The sequence below is a fragment of the Arachis ipaensis genome, chromosome B5 (genome assembly GCF_059453495.1).
Source record: "Arachis ipaensis isolate K30076 ecotype BB chromosome B5, ASM5945349v1, whole genome shotgun sequence".
Lineage (NCBI taxonomy): Eukaryota > Viridiplantae > Streptophyta > Magnoliopsida > Fabales > Fabaceae > Arachis > Arachis ipaensis.
The window spans coordinates 134,828,096-134,843,245 of record NC_142440.1 but is presented as its reverse complement, the minus strand read 5'-3'; the positions used below and the strand labels follow the sequence as shown (position 1 = coordinate 134,843,245).

Genomic DNA, 15,150 nt, shown 5'->3' with positions numbered 1-15,150 from the left:
ATGCAATTAAGGAGATGTTTAGGCAATCCAAGACTGCATATCAGCCGTACACAGATATTATCAACTCAAGATGGGACAAGCATTTAAAGAAAGATCTTCATGCGGCAGCTTACTTCCTGAATCCTAAATTCTTTTTTAATGAAAATTATAAAGAAGCACCTGATGTTATGCGAGGTTTGCTTGATCTTGTTACCTTGTATTGCAAGTGTAACAATTTGGATTCAGTTTAGGCAATGAAAGAAATACATTTATATAGAGATCGGAAGGAAAGTTTTGATAGACAAGAAGTTATTCCAGCTGCATCTGAACTTAAGCCTGGTAAGAATATGGTTGAATATTTGTTTAATCAATAGTAACTTGTTTTGAGCTCCTATGTTCTTAATTAATATCTTATAATATGTTATGGTTTTATAATTGGTAGATGAATTGTGGAGGTTATTCGGAGGCTCTGCTCCATGTCTACAAAAGATAGCTGTTCGCATTCTTAGCCAAGCATCTGCTTCTTCTGGGTGTGAGAGAAATTGGAGCCTTTTTGACCAGATTCATACAAAAAGAAGAAATAGATTGGAGCATGATAGACTGAATGACATTGTTTATGTTACCTATAATTTGCGTCTTAAATCCAGGTAATATATGTTTCATGAAATACTATATTGTTTAATTTGTAATCTTTATCATAATAAATTTGTAAATTATTAAATCTCCATATATTGTATTTAACTTTTTAGGAAGGAAAAAGAAAAAAGAAAGCAAAAGACACAGCATGATCCAATTGATTATGAAAGTATCAGTCAAGTTGACTTATGGGTGACTGAAGAGGTTGTAGAGAAAGAGCCTGATCTTCCTAGTAATGTGGATGACTTATTGCGTGAGTATAGTATATTTAGTTTCTAATGATTTATTAGAATGTTGTTAGTTTATCATATAATGATAACATTTCTATTTTATTAGGTGAAATTGATGCTGATTTATATCAAAATGGCGGTGGTAGTAGTGGTCTTTATGCTGCATCTCTTTCTTCTGCTGATCAGGGTGGGAATGAAGGTGAAGATCATCCCACCGAAGCAGATTTGCAACAAGTTCTTGCGGATTTTGATTGATAAACCATGATGTTGGGATTTAATATTTAGATATGCTTTTATTACTATTTAACTTTTGAGTTTGGATTTTGATAAGATCATATGTATTTGGTTGATGATATTTTATGTAGTGTTTTAAATTTCAAAGATATTTTAAGATTTATATCAGACTATAATTATATTTTAGGATGTGTATTTATAATTTATTTATTATTCTACTCTAAACGGTTTTTCCGGTTGAACCGGTTAGACCAATAAACCAGTAAACTAATGACTAGAGCGGTTTGATGACCGGTCCGGTTTTCTGAACCTTGGTTTCACTTAGTATTTGGGAAAACAGATGAAAATCTTAGTTTTTATATGATGGGCCATGTGTCCGATCTAATTTGTTTGGGCCAATAGTCTGATTTTAAGTTAAATTCTTTAAAATTAATATTAAATTTATAAAATTTAATTTTGTGAATTTTACACAAGTTACCTGTTTTTTGCGCTTTCATCATTTCTTTTTCTTCGTATCATATTACACAAAGAACATGGCAAGCATAGATAATATTACATCTCACATAAAAGCTTGGACCTACTCGAAATATGGCAATATTAGTTTGATCAAACTGTAGCAATACCGCAACTCAAACAAGACCAAGTGCTCATTAACCTTGTTGCCGCTGCCCTCATCAAGATTGATGAAAATGAAAATATTAAAACCTTACTTGATCAAAATGGAAAAATTAAAGCTTGTTTATTTGTAAATAATTAATGCATTTCTAAATAGTTCTATCAATTCAATTAGATTGACCGAAAATCGATCACCAAATCAATTCGATTTAAGTAAAAAATTAGTTGGTAATGAATTGATCAAAAAACTCAAAAAGAAAAGTCAAAGAACATAATAATTGGTTAAACCATTATAATTTTTGAATAATTAAATAATTTAAAATAATAAAATATATACAAAAATTATTTTTTTAAAAGAAATATATTTTACACATAAATATATTATTTTACTATATCTAATTTAACTTTAATTAAATTTTGATTGGACTTTCAAATTTTTAAATTTTTAATTCTACTGATTTAATGACCAATTAGGTTTTCAAAACCAACAACATATAAAATTGAAACAAACAAATTAAATATCATTGATTTCATTCCCACATTATCTTGAGAGTTCAGGAAACGAAAAAACCACCTCTTCAGAAACCAATCTAGCTAGCTTCTGAAAATCTAGGACAGGTGCTAATAATTTTATAATTAATCAACATGAAAGCCATCAAACTTCATGTTCATGAACAACTACACAGAGATATAGAGTTTGTGTAATAATTCCTCATATCCATACATTTTGCATTTGTGGAGCAATCTAATAATAAGTAGTAGTGTTGCATGAACTGAACTAGCTGGCAAGTTAGTAGTTGAACTTGCAAAGGATGTAACCAGAGAGAAGAGTGGCCATGGCAAATGACTTAAAAGCAAGGAAGGACAAAGCCACAGATGCACTAGCCATGTTAACGAATTCAGATGGAATTACTACAGAAAACACATATTGCTGCTGTCGGGATGTATTGATTACTGAGGTTACAGTGGCAGCTGAGGTTGCTGCTGCCAGTAACAAATACGTCAAGACCTGCAACAACCACCCAGTACTTCATCATTTACTTGATCATGTATTCATACTTACATCAATCTCGCTAAGTAACCAACAAGAATTCTACCAACTCCTGCCAACTCTTACTTATAACGATGTTTAATGAAAATATATTTGTAGATGTATCTAATAAAAATATCTTTTTTATGACGGTGTCTAATAAAAATATTTTTGTGAATGTATCTTAAATATATCTTTTTATACATGTGTCTTTTACTAGAAGTGTCTTTAATATTAATTATTGTTATTAATAAGTTGACAAATAATATATTAATACTTTATATTTTTTCTACTTACATTAAATACACTGCATAATTCGGTTTCTTTGTTACACAGATCAAATATTTGATAATAAAAATCAACTAAAATTTATTTTATTTAACATTCATTAATTATTATAATAATTAATAAATATTAAATAAAATAAACCGTTTTTTTTTTCCTTATATAATTTTACTCGGCCAGCATCTAATAATGATATTTTAAAATAGGGTGAGAACCTATTCATATAATAAAAATATTTTTACTTAAAGATAACAGTTAAAATATAGACACGTTATTTAAGTAAAAATATTAAATTATTTAATGATTTTATTTTAATTAATATTTTTATATTAAAATATTTATATATAAATAATTATTTAAAAAATTTAATTCATTAAAAAAATAATAATATTACTCTACACATTTTTTTTATATTATATACATAAATTTATAAAAAAATAATATTATTAAAAATAAGAATTATAATATTCATTTATTCTCTATTTGAGAGGTCTAATGCGCGTCATATTACGTCCATGATAATAATTAGGGATATGAAAAATGTTATATGACATGTCATGTGTTGTATTATCGTGTTAAGACAAAAAATGCTATTTATCATGGCATGCATGTTATCATAATTAGGGTTGGAAGTGAACACTCAACCGAGCAAAGTCAAATTTAAATTTGATTTACGACGATTTGATCTATTAATAATCGAGCCACTTTATAAAATTTTAACTCGACTCACCTGGTCACAAGCTAGCTCGAACACATGTTGAGCTAACTCAAATAACGTAAACATAATATATAATCTTATACAAATAAAAATTTATATCTCTATTAATTATAATTATAATGTATATTATCTATTATATATAATTGAGCTAGTTTACGAATAACGAGTTAAGTTTATTTAAGTTTAAATTCAACTCATTTAATAAATAAGTTCAATTAATTCACAAACTCATAAACTTAATTTATTGAACTGTTAAGGAGTTAAACTTAAAATGAACTCATAAACTTATTTAACTCACTTCCAATCCTAACCATAATTAATTTATGTAACCTATTGTTCTTAATAAATAAAAAGATAATTTAACTATATGTTGATCGTGTATTTTTTTTCTCTTTAGTTAACAATAATTAAAGAATCTAATAAGAGTATTAGGGAATAGTGTGCATTAGACTTATTTGAATGAACTATTACGATCAGATTTTTTTTCAAGTAATATTTTTTTTATAAAATAAAAAAAAATAAAAATAATTTTATATTTAAATAATTTTTATGTAAATTTTTTTTATAATTATATATAAATATAATAATATAAAATTATTTTTTTGTTTATTTATTATATTAAAAATATTTTTTAAATAAAAAATCTTTAAAAAATATATAAATTATAGTTTTTAAAAAATATATATATTTGTTTAATATTTTACTTTTATTTTAAAATTTTACTAAATAAAATAAAAATAAAAATAAAATTATTAAAAAAAAATTAACTACTTAATAACACCCAAATAAATACACTAGCTTACCTGATCAATAGCAAAAGTGATGCTACGAATCAGTTTGGTGTTTCCAATGTGTTTTTTAGTGATCAAATACTTCACGAGTTCACATATTTGCACCAGAGTATACGCACACCCGATCACATTTGCTGCCAGGCAATAGCTGCATAATAATCACACCAGAACCAAATTTTACCACATAATACAACAATTAGCTATTATATGTATAAATAGTTTTTATATATGAAAAAATTTAACTTTTAATTCTAAATTTTATATATAATTCAAAAATTAGGAGTGACAATAGACAATATTTGCTAACTGAAGGATAAAATTGAAGTTTTCATAATAGAGTTAACAAAAAAATATTTATAAATATAAAAAATTAATTAGTAAATTAATCACGGTACATTTGTATATATTTACATATTAAAATAATCAAAATTCATAAAAAAGTATTCCTCAAAATTTCAATGGTAAAATAATTAAATTTTTATAACCATATAATTAAATTAAAATGTTTATAAACACAAAATAAATTACTATTTTTACATTCTTATTTTTATTTTAATTATAAATATAAAATAATTTAATTATATTATTTATAAAATTTAGTTTTAAGTATAAATTTAAAATTTGATTATCATATTTAAAAGTTAATTATAAATATAAATACGTGGTCATTTAGAAAAATATATCCAGAAGAATAAAAAGGAGGAGAGAGACGGCCTTGTCCCGAAATTTTTGCAAACAAATATGTATGTAACTATTAAAGATAAGAATAATGTAACGATTTCGCTATGTTATCAACAGCATTTCTATCAACTTCTGCCAATTTTTATTTATAACCGTGTTTAATGAAAGTGTCTTTTTAGATGTGTCTAATAAAAATGTCTTTTTTTTGTGATTGTGTTTAATAGAAGTATCTTTATAGATATATCTTTTGGATGTGTCTCTTTATATATGTGTTTAAAATATAATAATTAATTATTGTTAGCAATAAATTGACAGATAATATATTGATATCCTATACTTTTTCATAATGTAATGTTATATCCAAGTCTTTTTGTATAATTTTATTTATTTTATTTTTTTAATATTTTTTATCATAATTATTGAAATGATGATAATTTTTTTTTTGTATTCATACAACTTATGTTCAATATTTTGTTAATTATCTCTCTACCTTCCATAAATTTTATATTTTTAATAATATATATTTTTCCTCTCCCATTATTTTCTCAATAAATATCTCTTTTTTCATATCTTTCTATCACAAAAACTAACATGCATGTTTATATTTTTTTTATTAAATACCTCTTTTTAATTTAAACTAAAGTGGTATATGTGTTTATTTAGTTTTTAATAATAATAATAATAATAATAATAATAATAATAATAATAATAATAATAATAATAATAATCATAATAATAATAATAAATAATTGCTTATATGAGTTTAGTTAAATAAAAAAGTATATGTTACAAGAATTAAGAAAAAATAAAAACAAAATTAAATTCAAGTCAAAATTCATATGATCGCATTATTTAAGTTAGATATAAACAAAAATTATCGAATACAAATGACTAAATTGTTCAATTAAAATAATTGGTATACCAATAACTCATGAAGTTTAGGACTAAATTTTTTTTGAAAGAGTTGGGAAGTAATATTTAAAAAAAAAAAAAAGTTTGGGAGTTCGTCAATTTTTTTTTAACCACGAATTTGACTAAAATTATTGACGGCCCCGCCCCTCTCCTTATAGTATTTCTATAAGAGTGACTAAATTTTTGTGTTCATTTAGCATAATAATTAAAAAGTAATTAAACAATGCACGCATAATAGTAACAAAAGAATGTAACAACATCCCCGTACAAAATTTTAGATCAAATTGAGTAAAATAAAATTAAAAAAATAGAATGTTGAAACTTGTTCATGACACAATAGGAAGGAAGGAGGAGGGAAGAGCAACATACTTGAGTTCCTTATATGTGTAGAATGAGTAAGAAAATGGCCCTTTATTGGTATCATTAGCTAACACTGAAAATGAAACCAAACAGAACACAAATGTAGCAATTCTGAGCCCTAGCAATACCATGCTCAACTTGGCCTCTTTCTTGGACATCAAGTAACCACTATTTCGTCCCCCATCCACTATGCCTTCTTCAACCTTATCCGGCTCGTCCTGCCCCATTTTGGCCGCCGTTGCGCCTACTGGAGGGGCCTCACTGCTGGTGAATGAGCCGCCGGAAGAATGGTATGTGATGGACCGTGGCGACTCGGAAACCGGTAGTTGCGGTTCTTCCTTCCTCTTGTTCTTGATCTTCTTCTCTTTTGAAGTTTCTATTTTGTCTTGTGAATCCTTTTTCACTTGTTGAGGCTTTATTGCTTCCTCTTCTTGTAGTTTTGATACATCTTTCATTTCTTGTGTTGAGGTTTCCTTGCTCATTATGATACTTGTGCAAAATTGAACACTTCTAAATTTTCTCTTCCACTTATAAATATTGATAAGTATATAGCTACTTATATATTCTCAAAGAAGCCAAAATGTTATTAATATAAAAATAAAATTGATTAAAAAAAAAAAGCAATGCGCTTGGCTTGATATGTTGCTTAATGTAATGATCATTTCCTATTATATTTAGAATAAAAGAATAGTATTTAACTAAACTTATATCTACCTCTCGACTTTTGGTGTGTACTATTAGGTGGTGTGAAAAAATATTATTTTTTTTCTAGCTAAAGCAACAATCACCACTTGGCCATCTTGAGGCGTAGCATGACCCCAACTCATGTACAAAAGAAGTGTTCAATTATATTTTATTCATTATTTTATAATTTTTAATATAATAATATAATGTGATTATGAAATAATATATATATATATATATATAATTTGATTACTTTTCCGTTTCGGTCCTATAGAATATGAAGAAGCAAGTGTCGTATAAAGTATGCATAATGGCTCTTCTGCTTCATTTTTTTGGTAATAATAATAATATAAAATTTAGAAAGGATAATGAATGCATAACTTTTCTTGTCTGCTGAAAACAGTGACGATTCCAAACAACAGTTGTAATGCACAACTGAAAGATTATCGTATCTTCATAATATGCAATAAAAAAATTAATTTTAAAAATTTATTTTGTACTTAAATTTATTTTAAAAATAATATATAGATCAAATTTAAATATTTAAGTATATTAATAAAAATAACATTTTTTTATGGTATAAAGATGTTATGAGTATTTATTTGCGCCGTTTAGGTTTTTTCATGTGAGGAGAACATACTCCTTTAACTTATTCTGTTAGAATTTTTTTTAAAACAAAACTTTTGTGCCGTTTAGGTCAATATTTGATTTGTCAATTTCTTTCTTTAATCCTTTCTTTATTCCCTTCTTTATTCCTTCCCTTTAATTCGTCATGAGAATTCTTTTATAAAAATTAGCGGTTTGGGAAGATTCCTAACAGTTCATAACCTTAAAGGGATGTGTAATTTCACTCCCTCGAAATTGTATTTTTATGTGAAACAAAAAATCAATCTCGTCTGGTAGAAAGTAAGTTGAGATCTTATCATTTTACGTATTGGAGGATTATTAGTCCAACGGATACAGCTGGTGGATTGGCTTTAGCATGGAAGGAAGGCACAACGGTTGAGATTCTTACTGAAAAAGAGTTTTTCATAGCTGCCAAGGTAACTGATCATGTTTTGAACTGTTCTTGGGGGCTGATTGGGGTACATTTAAATAGCTTGGATGGGATTCGGTCTACCCAATACACAGAACTTTCATCTTTTGTACAAGATTTCTTTGGAAAAATTATAATTATGGGTGATTTTAATGCTATAGTGAGCCTCGAGGAGAAGTAAGTAGGGGATTAAAATCAGCTTCATCTATTTCTGAATTTGTGAATTTTATTGATGGTGGTGGACTGAAGGACTTGGGTATGATTGGGAGAATGTTCACCTGAACTAATAGGCGACGAAGGCAGGACCAAATCAGGGAGCGGCTTGACCGTGCATTTGCAAACAGTGAGTGAATGGATTGTTTTTCATCAGCCTCGCTATCTTGACTCACAAAAAATAGTTCAGATCATGCGCCTATCCTCCTTGATACAAATCCAGTTATAGAAAAATCTAATCGGATGTTTAAGTTTCAGGAGAGATGGTGTGGTTTAGAAGAAATTCGGATAATTATCACTGAAACTTGGAAGAAATGGGTAGATGGCTCAGCAATGTTTGTTTTGGCTAAAAAATTGAAGCATTGTAGGCATCATATTGTTCAATGGTAGCAGCAGAACAAATCTAATTCGAAGAAGGACAATAATGAACTCACATCTCAGCTTGAAATTCTCAGAGAGGAGGGTATTATAGGGGAAAAATAGGTTGAAGCCTTGAAAAATAAACTTGAGGATACTTACTTTAGGGAGGAAAACTATTGGAGGGAGAAATCTCGTGTAAAGTGGCTAAAAGAAGGGGACAGAAATACAAGTTTCTTTCACCAATCATTCTAATCCAAAATCTAGAGAAATAAAATTTAGAAACTGAAAAAGAATGATGGTACGTATGCTACCACCCGTGAGAAAATTACACAAGTATCTGAAACATACTTCAAGGATATCTTCACATCAATTAACCAAGCTAATCCGGCACATACATTCAAAGATTTTGAAACCAAAGTTTCAGCAACGGTGAACAGAAAATTAACTAGACCGGTCAGTTTTGCTTAGGTAAAACGTGCGGTCTTTAGTGTTCACCCCCCAGAGCGCCCCTGGTGATGATGGATTTACAGCTAAATTCTTTCAATTCTACTGATGTTTAGTAGGGGAGGATGTTTTTAAGGCTGTCTGCGATTTTTTTGTTAATGGTAGACTAACAAAGAGCTTCAACCATACACAAATCTGTCTCATTTCTAAGATTTCTAATGCAAACGATATGACACAGGTTAGACCTATCAGCCTTTCCTCAGTTGTGTATAAGATTATTTCTAAAGTACTAGTCCATCAGCTACAGAAATTTATGACTTCACTGATCAACCCTAATCAAAGTATCTTCATTAAGGATAGATTGATTTCAGACAATGTCCTAGCCGCTCATGAATATATGCACTATCTAAAGACAAAGAAGAGGAGCCTATCGAGTGAAATGGCTGTTAAATTGGATATGAGCAAATCCTATGATCGTGTTGAGTGGCATTTTCTTTGGTTCATTTTGGAGAAGTTGAGATTTGAATTTAGGTGGATTGGTTGGATATAGGAGGTGGTGACTACAGTTTCTTACTCTGTCGTTGTCGAAGGTCAACCTTTTGGTTTTTTTAAATCAAATAGAGGTATCCATCAAGAAAACCCTCTATTTCCATACCTTTTTTTTTTGTGCAGAAGGATTATCCTTTTTACTAAACAAGACAGAGCAAAACGGTCTCATTGAAGGTATTTAGATCAATCGAAGATGTCCTACTGTTAATCATTTATTGTTTGCAGATGACTCAATCTTTTTTTGCAAAGCGTAAACAATTGTGAAAATATTCTCAATCTTCTTCGGTCATACGAGGGGTTCAGTGGCCAAAAAATTAATTTGCATAAATAAGCTCTATTCTTTAGTAATAATACTCCTCTCGCTGCTCGATAACTACTGGCTCGGAAATTGGAAATTAATCATATTGGTGCACAGGATGAATATTTGAGTCTTCCATCTACAGTCCAAAAATAAAAAAAGGCCACCTTCGGAGAAATCAAGAACAAGGTGAGGAAACGAGTTCAAGGGTGAAAAAAAAAAACTTCTCTCCTCTGCAGGCAGGCATGTTCTAATTAAAGTTATTGGGGAGGCTATCCCAATTTATTTATTATCATGTTTTCGTCTTCCTGACACTTTAATTAGGGAGATTCACAACATACTCTCCCAATTTTGGTGGGATCAAAAAAGTACAGAGCAAAAAATGGCATGACTTAGTTGGGAACAAGACCAAAATTAGAAGGTGGACTAGGTTTTAAGGACCTAGGGGCTAAGAATTTGGCGCTATTAGCAAAATAATGTTGGAAAGTTGTCTCTCAGCCACAATCACTCCTAGCTAGACTCCTCAAAGGTAAATATTTTCGATACAGTTCTATAATGAATGCAGAGATTGGAACAGTACCTTCGTGGGGGGGTGGCGTAGCATATTGGAAGGGCGTAAGATTGTTGAAAAGGAGCTGGTTTGGCGAGTTGGTGATAGATCTAGTATCCAAATCTTCAGTGATCCTTGACTTTCTCCTCCACATCCTTATGTTGTTTCTTCATCTGAAACTTCCAATCTACAAAATCAACCACCATTGATGGTCAAAGACTTAATACTTTTTAATGGTCAGTGGAATCAAACTCTAATTAGAAGTATTTTTTCTGAAGACACTAGTCAGCGTGTGCTAGCAACAACAATTGGGGATGGAAAAGATAAAATTTATTGGGCCTTTAATAAAGTAGTTTGCATGAAGTGAGTACTGGGTACCGTGTGGCTTATGGGTTCTTGCATCCTCCCATTGAATTTTGCCCAGAGATTATGAGACAACGAAATTTGTGGCGAGAATTGTGGAAGCTGAAAATCCCAGGGAAGATTAAGATTTTTCTCTGGAGGGGCTTCTATGAAAAGCTTCCAGTGCTGCAAAAGCTTCATCATCGCATCCCATCGATTCAACCTATTTGCCGAAGATGCCTACAATTTCCAGAAACAATCAATTATTGCATCTTCCATTGTGTAAAATCAAAGAAAATTTGGTCAAAATGAACTTACCAGCTACTAGAAGGAGCACCGAAGACTCTGACTTCTATGTTGAGTGGAACTTGAGAATGGGAGCCTTGCGTACCCAATTCAATAGCTCCTCTCAGAGAATGATGATGGTGATTTTGAGCTGGTCCTTATAAAAGGCTAGGAACAGGTTCATCTTTGATAATGTATCAACTAGTGTGGAAGAGATAATGGTGTGTCGGCTTTGAAGCTGGAGAAAGAGCTTCAACAAATTCCCACTTTCTAATTGATGAGCACTTTAATTTTTTATCTCTCTTATTAGATTATTATATGATGTTACCTCTATAGTAGAACGTTGGGAGTGTCCATTACTTTTATTTGTCCCATATATGAACACCTATATGTTTTTTTCATTCCATAAATGGAATTATCTGACTTTAGAAAAAAAAAAAGGTGTTATGAGTATTCACACCGAAATCAATTCTTATTGTTAACTCTTTGACTAATAGACATATGATCTAAATTAAAAATCTCTTGCAACTCTTTTCACACCATAAAATTATTTTCCAAAAATTAAGCTCATATAAATTTATGTGTAGAGGTAAAAGAATAAAATACTTGTGTTATTTATGTTTTTTCTCTACTCTTGGCATACATATATATAGTATGAGATTCGTTATTGATTTCGAATTTGAATCTCAATTCAAATTTAAATTGTATATTGTAAATTGAAATCTAAATCATTCAAATTTTATGAATCATATCATAACAATTTAAAACATAATCAGTTAAGATCTCATCCAAACTTAGAATTCAAATTTAAAAATAGAATAACTAAGGGTTAAGTACTTTTTTCGTCCCTAAAATTTGAGGCCAAACTCAAAATCGTCCCCGATTTTTTTTTTATTAAAATCATCCTCAACGTCATAAAACGTTAAAAAATCATCATTTTCACTCTAAAAAGATAAATTTAACCTTACAAAAAATAAATTATAAAATTATAAATTATAAAATAAAAAAGTAAACAAAAAGTAAATTTTAAAATTAAAAAATAATAATTACTATATTTTTCTTAAAAAAAAAGGAAATAGTTTCCAATTCCAAATATCATTGTCCTTTCCCTCCAACCACTTCATCTTCATTCCTTCATCTGCATCATCATCCACCACCATTCAACCTCATTCACTCACCGATGACCCACTCAACCTCATTCACCCACCACCATATGCACTCAGTCACCCACAGCTCTACCTTCATCCTACTGTCATTCTCTCACCACCAGACATTAATCCAGACTCCTTATAATCCACCAACACTACCAACAGTAATAACAGAAGAAAATACAAAAAAGAATAACAATAATTTTTTTTATCCATTACTGTATCTCTTCTGCTAACAACAACACAAACAATAATTAATTTATTTATGTTCGTTCCTTTCAATTAATGGTTAAAAAAAGAGAAATAACAAACAGAACACAAACAGAAAGTTTAGGGCTGATGGAGGGTATGGTTGGGCGCGACGAAAAGACGGACTACCTTCGCGTAGTTGTTGACGTCGTCTTCTACGACGAAAAAATGCCGTCAATCACTTCATCAGCAGAAAACGACGGTAAGGAGTCGGAATCAAAAGCTTTAAATATTAATAAAAGATTATAAATTTTATTAATCATATCACATTTTTTTATTAACGAATGTCATTAAATAAAATAAAATTTTCTTTATCATAAATCTTAATACGGTAATTTTTATTTAAGCATGAGACAAATATAATATAACGGGAACAATATATATTTCAAAGGCTAATATAAGGGTTATGTTAGGTAATTAATAACTTTTTTGAACAACATGAACAACCACCAATCAAATCAAAACATACTACACCTCCAAATTACCTACCTAAATCTTAATATTAGAATAACCATCCGCATACTTAATAAAATGAACATCCGATATATCTATTTTTTATATTGTTTAGTATTTTCATTGTCTACCTATACTTTTTCCTAATATAAACATCAATTCCGTTAAATAGTCAATAGAGATGCCAACAACATCAACCAACGTCCTATTAGGCTGCATTCTAAGGCCCACAAAACATGAAAAAAATATCTCAATCCATTCACCTCTTCTTATCCTCATTCTATTTTTATCTTTCATCATTTATCCACGTTTTAATTCCTCTTTCTACATCCAAGTTACAAATCTTAATTCCTCTCCCCACATCCACCAGGCTCCTCACTCGCAACGCAAAAAAAAAAACATCCAAAATAAAAGAAACATCTAAAACCATTTTAAAAAGTCTAAAATTTATTTTTAAAATTCAAAATTATTTTAAAAAATTGAAAATTATTTTAAAATTTTCAAAACATTCAAAATGTAACAAAAACAAACATCCAAAACTTAATAAAAAAGATATATCTAATAATTTTAAAAATTTAAAAACCTAACAAAACGAGATATTTAAAAAATATTGAAAAAGAACATTCAAAAACTAAGAAAAGAAACATCGAAAATGATTAAAAAAATCATTCAAACCCACCCAAAAAGAAGAAACATCCAAAACATAGGAAAAAGAATCATCCAAAACTAGTCAAAACTAGTATAAAGAATCATTCGAAATTTAGAAAAAAAATCCAAAACTAATTAAAAGAATCATCCAAAACAAAAGAGTTCGACGGTGGCGTATCGCGGGACGAAGTTGCAGTCTTGCAGAGGTCAAAATATGCACAAGACTGCAACAGCAGCGCAGCAGGCAAGGAACGCGAGACAGTAACAACAATGACGCAAGAGAATTGCACGAGACAACAGCACTATCGCTAACATTCCAAGCTGAGTGTTTAGTAGCGCAGCTTCATCTGCAATGGCGACGCAAACGACTGGGAGGAAAGGGCACGCACCTCGCGAGAGCTCCCACTAGCGACAACGGCGCACTATCATGGCAGAGGAACGGTCAATTGAACGGCAGAATAAGGACGCGATAAGAGGGAAAGATGACGTGTTGTGAGTGTGTTTATACTTTATATAGCGTCTAATCCTAATTATTCAAATTCAAACCTAATTCGAATTAATTTAAAATCTCATTTTTAAAATATTATTTAGAATGATGTTTATGTCGGCCGAAACGTGTGTTATTTACGTTGCATATCTTTGTCCCTACATAAGATACTAACTTGTTTAGAACATAAAAAGATAAATTTTTTTTAGTAAAACAATAAAAAATTATGTTTATTATCCTTATTAAATATATTAATTTTGGTATCTTAGTTACTGTTACGATAGGTAACCGGAGATTATTGGGTTGGATTAGTTTGGCTGGCCCAATCGTTGGAATGAGGGAGTATCCAAGCGGATTGATGATCCAAGGCCCCCGTCCGACTTCGGTATGAGAGAATGGGGGGTGGTACCTGCAAAGACACTCCGATGCCAAAGTCAGCAAAGGGAGCAAAACAGGTCTAGAGAGTATTGGGCTTTTGAGATACCTGAGAAGTGTCAGTGTATTTATAGTGGTGAACCCATAACCACCGTTGGTGTAGTTCCGTCATTCATGTGGAATAACCGTCCCTTTATCTTAGGGATGTTGAGATATGGCTCCAGGAAGTGGGTAGAGAGATTTTAGGGGCAGTTACCCATTTGAATGGGTGTGTATCTGCCAGCTAATCTTCGTCCCGACTTCTTTAGAGCAAGTCGTGGTAGGAACCGACTTCGTGGGGTGAAGGTCAGTATAGAGCGAGGCTTAATCCTTTGGATTGGGCCTTTCGTTTGGACCTGGGCCTTATCATTGGGCCAGGGTATGAACAGTGCCCCTACTCGAGCCCAATTTCTTTTAGGACTTGGGTTCGAGTATTCTACTCGGGGTCGTAGCCGACTTGTTAGAGGACCGACGTGATGGTTTGGAACCGACGTGACTTTTTGTGACTTTTGATTTTCA

At 30.3% G+C, this 15,150-nt stretch overlaps 2 protein-coding genes across 2 annotated transcripts; one reads left to right on the top strand and one right to left on the bottom strand.

Annotated features, from left to right (window-relative positions):
* The first annotated feature begins 233 nt into the window (after nucleotides 1-233).
* On the top strand, nucleotides 234-1,100 carry LOC110272316 (uncharacterized). The gene is made up of 4 exons (XM_088486461.1): nucleotides 234-318; nucleotides 422-626; nucleotides 729-868; nucleotides 952-1,100. Exons 1-4 carry the CDS (start codon nucleotides 234-236, stop codon nucleotides 1,098-1,100), a joined length of 579 nt encoding a protein of 192 aa, XP_088342587.1.
* Nucleotides 1,101-2,484: 1,384 nt separating this feature from the next.
* Nucleotides 2,485-6,953, bottom strand: LOC107642046 (CASP-like protein N24). The gene is made up of 3 exons (XM_016345371.3): nucleotides 6,481-6,953; nucleotides 4,531-4,666; nucleotides 2,485-2,703 (listed from the first exon to the last, which is right to left on the bottom strand). The coding sequence occupies exons 1-3, from the start codon at nucleotides 6,951-6,953 to the stop codon at nucleotides 2,485-2,487; spliced, it is 828 nt and encodes a 275-aa protein (XP_016200857.1).
* Between the last annotated feature and the right edge of the window lie 8,197 nt (nucleotides 6,954-15,150).

Excerpts from the sequence above, each read along its gene's own strand:
- LOC110272316 (XM_088486461.1), top strand. The coding sequence starts at position 234 with ATGAAAGAAATACATTTATATAGAGATCGGAAGGAAAGTTTTGATAGA. Across the intron at positions 627-728 it reads AATTTGCGTCTTAAATCCAG|GAAGGAAAAAGAAAAAAGAA; the intron begins GTAATATATGTT and ends TTAACTTTTTAG. Across the intron at positions 869-951 it reads TAATGTGGATGACTTATTGC|GTGAAATTGATGCTGATTTA; the intron begins GTGAGTATAGTA and ends CTATTTTATTAG.
- LOC107642046 (XM_016345371.3), bottom strand. The coding sequence starts at position 6,953 with ATGAGCAAGGAAACCTCAACACAAGAAATGAAAGATGTATCAAAACTA. Across the intron at positions 4,667-6,480 it reads TACACATATAAGGAACTCAA|CTATTGCCTGGCAGCAAATG; the intron begins GTATGTTGCTCT and ends ATTATTATGCAG. Across the intron at positions 2,704-4,530 it reads TCACTTTTGCTATTGATCAG|GTCTTGACGTATTTGTTACT; the intron begins GTAAGCTAGTGT and ends TGGTTGTTGCAG.